The sequence below is a fragment of the Eurytemora carolleeae genome, unplaced genomic scaffold, assembly GCF_000591075.1.
Source record: "Eurytemora carolleeae unplaced genomic scaffold, Eaff_2.0 scaffold30, whole genome shotgun sequence".
Lineage (NCBI taxonomy): Eukaryota > Metazoa > Arthropoda > Copepoda > Calanoida > Temoridae > Eurytemora > Eurytemora carolleeae.
In genome coordinates, this window is record NW_019396243.1 from 364,939 (window position 1) to 372,372 (window position 7,434).

Below are 7,434 nucleotides of genomic sequence, written 5' to 3' on the forward strand. Positions count from 1 at the left end.
GGGGGGGGGGGGGGGCTAAGAGTCATTGAACAATGAACATGTATGAGTCCCTTATGCCCAGATGTTTTATATTTCAACTAATTTATCTTCCCCAGGGAACATACATAGAATGCTATTTTTTCCTTCTTATGCTATAAAAATATTTTTAGGTTTTCCATAAAATGTTCAACTTTCATTTTTACAGCTTATCGACCGAAAATTGGAAAAAATCTGGATACTCATTATTTTTGAAATTTAAACAGAAAAATTCGCTAAATATGATTTACACAGAAAAATAAAAGCTTTAAGTGTTACGGTGAAAAAAATATTTTTTTTTACAGTTAGCTCGATAACTTAAACAAAATGTAATTAAAACATAAAAAGATCAAAATAAAATGGTTTTTGGCGCTGAAATAGCAAAAGAAAACAATCTAAAAAAATGAAAACATTGTTTAGAGTTCAGGAGGATAAAAAGACTAAATATATTTAATATTATTCTGTATTTTATTCATTGAACCAGATGTTTTCAAAAATCATAAATTTCGAGGATTTTCCATTTTTTATATTTGTAGATTCAATATCTGAGTTGTTTTTAGAAAATGTTCTGAATTTTTATTTAGTTTGTTAATCCACCACTGTAGACTTTCGAAACTTATTTTAATCTGTTTAAATGAATTAAATAATTCTCTTTACATTACTCTTTTTAGTAGGTTAAGCTAATAAAACTTTCTTAAACCATTTTAATCATTTAAATTTAGATAAATCCGCCTGTTTAAAAGTTCTCAGCTGTGTTTAAATAATTGTAAAAATAATAAAATAACATTTTATATTACAAAATACAATTTACTTGTTTTTTATGAAAATATTTTGAAAATTTAGTTTTGGATTTTTTTTCGAGGAAAACACTTAAAATATTCAATTTTAGGCTCATTCAAAATAAGTCCAAGATTGTAAATAAAATTTTAAATATGTACTTTTTCATTTTTGCAAATATATAAATAAATCTTTTTAATTCTTGAATTTTATAGCTTCATGTGTTGTGATGAGTCTTGAAGAACATTTACCCAACGGAGATAAAACCGTCCTAGCTGTTCAGGTATTAACCCGGAGATAAAACCGTCCTAGCTGTTCAGATATTAAAACCCAGAGATAAAACCGTCCTAGCTGTTCAGGTATTAATCCTGAGATAAAAAGTCCTAGCTGTTCAGGTATTAACCCGCAGATAAAATCGTCCTAGCTGTTCAGGTATTAACCCGCAGATAAAATCGTCCTAGCTGTTATAAAATCTTCCTAGCTGTTCAGGTATTAATCCTGAGATAAAAAGGTCCTAGCTGTTAAGGTATTAACCCGGAGCTAAAATCGTCACGCTGTTCAGGTATTAACCCGGAGATAAAACCGTCCTAGTTGTTCAGGTATTAATCCTGAGATAAAATGTCCTAGCTGTTCAGGTATTAAAACCCGGAGATAAAATCGTCCTAGCTGTTAAGGTATTAACCCGGAGCTAAAATCGTCACGCTGTTCAGGTATTAATCATGAGATAAACCCGTCCTAGCTGTTCAGGTATTAATCCTAAGATAAAACCGTCCTAGCTGTTCAGGTATTAACCCGGAGCTAAAATCGTCACGCTGTTCAGGTATTAATTCTGAGATAAAACCGTCCTAGTTGTTCAGGTATTGCCCCGGAGATAAAATCGTCCTAGGTTTTCAGGTATTTACCCGGAGATAAAACCGTCCTAGCGGTTCAGGTATTGAACCGGAGATAAAATTGTCCTAGGTGGTCAGGTTTCATCCCGGAGATAAAACCGCCCTTGTTGTAAAGGTATTAATTCTGAGATAACACCGTTCTAGCCATTTTACCACAACAAGGGGGAAATAAAGGAGGAGGAATAAAAACCTTGAAAAAGGTTAAAGAGAATGTCAATGTATTTTCAAGCCCAGAGACCCAAAGGTTTTAAGCTCTTACGAAAAATAACTTCTTGCAATCTCAAGCTAAAATAATTGCGTCATGGTTCTAAAATGTCCCTTTATGCATATTAAGTTTTAACTTAATTTCTTTTCAGTTGGAAGCGACTGAATCCTATTTCCTTGGAATATTCTGCGTTGAATCTTGTTTGAAAATCCTGGCTCTTGGGTTCGTTCTTCATCCTGGATCCTACCTTAGAAATATCTGGAACATTATGGACTTTATCGTAGTTATGACAGGGTAGGTTAATATCTATATATATATAGTTATGACAGGGTAGGTTAATGTCTATATATATAGTTATGACAGGGTAGGTTAATATCTATATATATAGTTATGACAGGGTAGGTTAATGTCTATATATATAGTTATGACAGGGTAGGTTAATTTCTATATATATAGTTATGACAGGGTAGGTTGAGATCAGTGTCATGAAATGTAGGACCTTAATTTTAGCCAAAACAGAAAACAAAATTTTAAAGTTTTAACTACCACTCCATCTAAACTATAAAGTGCATGAATAGTTAATATTGATCTTGTCTATATTGCAGGGATATTATAGACTTTATTTATGACATTGATAGTAAAATTGGGGAAACAAATAGTTTATAAATCAATATCTTGTACAAACATATGTTTATAAAACAGTATCTAACACATTTTAACCGGACGTTTTTTCTTTTATCTTTTTTCCTTACTCGGATTAGATATGAAATTTCGTAAGAACCTTTATATATGATTATTGCCATCAACGATTCACAACGAACTATTTTTCTGAGTAAAAATGGCTAAGATATTATTTTTTTCTCACTCAAATGTGACAAATTTCGGTCATTTTACTGCCTGAATTACAAATAGTTGCTATACTCAAATCTCAATCGGAATTATCATAAATCTACTAAATCTTTTACCCGTTCTCCGCCCTACCGTAGAACCTGAAAAATCCTGAATTTGTATTCTCTTCTAGGTCTAGTTTAAACTATCTCAGATTATTCAACCCTAATCAAAACCTTCCATTCAAATTCATCTAAATCCACACTATTTAAATCAAAAGTTCTTTGATAGATTTGTCAGTTTATACAACGTTTTATCAGTTCTTATAACGTTTTATCAGTTTATACAACGTGTTTTTCAGTTTATACAACGTTTTATCAGTTCTTATAACGTTTTATCAGTTTATACAACGTGTTTTTCAGTTTATACAACGTTTTATCAGTTCTTATAACGTTTTATCAGTTTATACAACGTGTTTTTCAGTTTATACAACGTTTTATCAGTTCTTATAACGTTTTATCAGTTTATACAACGTGTTTTTCAGTTTATACAACGTTTTATCAGTTCTTATAACATTTTAACAATAATTTTAGATTTTCTATATAATGATATTCCAGGGCCCAACAGGTTATATAGCATAAATATGTGAAGTACACCTGCAGTATGGAAACAGTACAACAAAATGGCCGTTTTACACTTTTTTCCATTAAATTCCTCTCTATATATTCTATTCTCTATGGTTTTATCAGTTCTTATAACAATTCATCGTTGTACCAGTTTAAGCAATGTGTTATCCGTTTATATATAAAGTTTTATCAGTTTATAACACGTTTCATCAGTTCTTAAAACTTGTAATCGGTTCTTATACGCTTTTATCATTTCTAATAACGTTTTATCAATTCTCATACGCTTTTATCAATTCTTATACAGTTTCATCACTTCTCATACCGATTAACCAGTTTTTATAACGGTTTATCATTTCTTATAACGTTTTATCGGTTCTTATAACGTTTAATCAGTTCTTATACCGTTTTATCAGTTCTTATCTCGTTTCATCACTTTTTCAACCCATTTATTAGTTTTCATAACAGTTTAAATTCTTATAACGTTTATCAGTTCTTATACGTGTTATCAGTTCTTATAACGTTTTATCAGTTCTTATAATGTTTTCTCAGTTCTTAAAACGTGTTGTCAGTCTTAAAACATTTTATCAGTGTTCATAACGTTTTATCAGTTATTGTACCGTTTTATCAGTTCTTATACCGTTGTATCAGTTATTATACCGATTTATCAGTTTTTATAACGGTTAACGGTTTATCAGTTCTTATAATGTTTTGTCGGTTTTTATACCGTTTTATCAGTCCTATTATTTGCATAACCAGCTAGATCTATTCTTTGAATTATCAGTTTTATTCTAGAATTATCAGTTATTCTCTTTGAGTAATCAGTGTTATCTAAGTTTATGATTATTATTGTTTGAAACATCAGTTTTTAACAATATTTGAATATGTTTAGATTCATAACGCTTCTGACCCCTGATACAGAGGGATCCAAGAACGAGGAGCAACTTCCAGTGGATTTAAGAACCCTGAGAGCAATCCGTGTTTTACGACCACTCAAACTTGTTTCTGGTGTTCCAAGTACGTAAATGAACTGATTACTTGCCTTAGACTCTTATTTTATAATCTGTTTTGTAATCAAACAGTGCAGTGTAAATCTTTGATATTTCAAACTTTGACATTTCAAATATCTAAGGTCTCCGACTTCCGGTTGCAAAGAGATAGGGAATAGAAAATTTGAATTTGAAAAGAATAATTAGTCTCTTAATTAGTCCCTTAATTAGTCCCTTAATTAGTCCTTTAATTAGTCCCTTAATTAGTCCCTTAATTAGTCCCTTAATTAGTCCCTTAAAATAATTGTTTACAGAATTAATTACAATTTATCATTACTGCAGTACTTTCGGCCTCTCATAAAACATTTTATGTCGGGTTCTACCAATGAAATATATAATTTCTAATTTCTTTTTGGTTCTCAATAAAATTTTAATGTACGCCTCCCCCCTGCCCCCCCCATATATAACATATAGATTATCAAACATAATTTACTATTTTTCTTGTTTCAGGTCTCCAAGTTGTTCTAAAATCTATCATCAAAGCCCTGGCCCCACTCATGCAGATCGGACTCCTTGTCATGTTTGCAATCGTCATTTTTGCAATAATTGGTTTGGAGTTCTACTCTGGGGCTCTTCATAAATCCTGCTACTCCCTCTCAGATCTAGGTAGGAGTCATATCTAGGAATACTCCCTCTCAGATCTAGGTAGGATTCATATGTAGGAATACTCCCTCTCAGATCTAGGTAGGATTTATATCTAGGAGTACTCCCCCTCAGATCTAAGTAGGATTTATATCAAGGAATACTCTCTCTCAGATCTAGGTAGGATTCAAATTTTTGGGAATACTCTCTTTCAGATCGATTATTTCTTTAATCCCTAAAAATAATTCCTCTAATATGACTCAGATCTAGGTAGGATTCAAATTTTTGGGAATACTCTCTTTCAGATCGATTATTTCTTTAATCCCTAAAAATAATTCCTCTAATATGAAATTATTTCTCTTATTCCTTGAAATAATTCCACAAAAGTAAAATTATTTATATAATCCCCTGAAATAATTCCACTAAAATAAGATTATATCTATACCTACTTGAAAGTATTCTAAAACTGAATTATTTCTCTAACACAGCGAAATAATTCCACAAAAATAAAATTATTTCTCTTATTCCATGAAATAATTCCACTAAAATAAAATTTATTTAATATTTTATTCTTCAATGTTGGATTCTGCTTGCTGTAAAGGATTTAATATTTCACAATGTACATAATATAGTGCACAATTCTTATCTCGGGATTAATTCATTTAAAGAAATGAAAAAAACAAATTCAATGCAAACATCTTTACAATCTTTACAATCTTTTTCAGCCTTTGCAATCAATTTTTACAAAAAACGAAATTTTTGAAAAAATCCCTTGAAACTTTTTTCTCAAAAATTATTCAACAAAACTTTCGTGGCATGGGGGGGAATAGGAGGAATATGGGGGGGAATAGGAGGAATGTTTTTTACGGGGGCCTAGAAAATTCTCGCTTTTGCCAGTTGCCTTCTGGTGACATGGAAACGCCTCAACACGGAAACGACTCAACACGGAAACGGATCAAAAATACGCGGAAACCCCTCAAAAACCGGTTTTTTTGAGGCATTTCCGCGATTTCTTCAAATTTTTCGGAAATCCCTCTAAATTCAAATTTTGAGGAGTTTCCTTTTTTTTTGATCGATTTCCCAGAATTGTATATCCGTTTCCCCTTAATTTTATTCAAATATTTTAGAGGGATTTCCCAATATTTTTGAGGGGATTCACAATATTTTTGGTCCGTTTCCTCATTTTTTTTTATCCGTTTCCGCTTTTTTCCAAAACTTTAAAATTGATCTGTTTCCTCATATTTTGGATCGGTTTCCTCAAATTTTTGATCCGTTTCCGCTTTTTTTGATCCGTTTCCGCTTTTTTCAAAAACTTTAAAAATCTCGTTTTGTTGATCGGTTTCCTCAAATTTTAGGTCCGTTTCCTCAAATTTTTGATCCGTTTCCGCTTGTTTTGATCAGTTTCCGCTTTTTTCAAAAACTTTAAAAATCTCANATTACAATGGAGGGATGGACTTCTATACTCTACTGGGTAAGATATACTGGGGTATAGATGTTGTAATATCAACCTTCCCAATTTTCAAGATTTTTTTAGGGGGGGTGGGATATTGGCATCATCTGGCAATTTTTTTTATTTTTTTTGATATTTACCCACGGATTGACTTTCCTTTCTCATAAGTCAATGTTTCTCTACGAAATGTTTCCAACCCCATTTATTAAATATACTGTAAAATTGATCCTAAAGAGAAAGTGAAAGTATGGGTTTAGAAACGTGGTCTGGAATATTTATTGTGAATTATAAGTCCAACTGCTCCAAAAGTCATAGATTTTATGAAACTGGTAAATTCCAAAGATAGATAGATAGATATATAGATAGAAAAATAGATAGATAGAAAGATAGATAGATAGATAGATAGATAGATAGATAGATAGATAGATAGATAGATAGATAGATAGATAGATAGATAGATAGATAGANAACCTTTGCTTTCGAACCCTTTTCATTTTTCATCTTGTATCTTGAATAATTCTAAAAGGATACAAATTTAATTATATTTTATTACGAAAACATTAATCTTTATTATTCCTTGGGTTTAGGTTAGGTTAGGTTAGGATAGATAGATAGATACTCACAAAGGTTACTAGCTTGTAAAAAGACGACATTCTCTAGATTTAACAGATATTTGTTTAGAGGAGATAGTTACTGAGGGCTCCAAGATGGTTCCCTGCTATGAGGGGAGTAGTGAGCTAGCTCCGAGTGGAGCGTATACCTGTGATCTGAGTATATCTCAGTGCCTGGAGAAGTGGGAGGGACCTAACAATGGAATCACGTCCTTTGATAATATCGCCTTTGCTATGCTAACAGTTTTCCAGTGTATTACAATGGAGGGATGGACTTCTATACTCTACTGGGTAAGATATACTGGGGTATAGATGTTGTAATATCAACCTTCCCAATTTTCAAGATTTTTTTTAGGGGGGTGGGAGATTGGCACCATCTGGCAAGTTATTTTTTTTTTTTTAGA

The 7,434-nt window shown here is 31.7% G+C and overlaps 1 protein-coding gene across 1 annotated transcript in view; it reads left to right on the forward strand.

The window, feature by feature from the left end:
- LOC111699172 (voltage-dependent calcium channel type A subunit alpha-1-like) overlaps window positions 1–7,434 on the forward strand; it is a gene marked incomplete at its 5' end in the record, with an annotated part of 65,770 nt that overhangs the window by 3,557 nt on the left and 54,779 nt on the right. Inside the window, 5 exon segments of the mRNA XM_023469773.1 lie at window positions 1,008–1,075; window positions 2,039–2,181; window positions 4,231–4,355; window positions 4,838–4,993; window positions 7,101–7,321. Coding sequence (XP_023325541.1) covers window positions 1,008–1,075; window positions 2,039–2,181; window positions 4,231–4,355; window positions 4,838–4,993; window positions 7,101–7,321 — 713 coding nt within the window.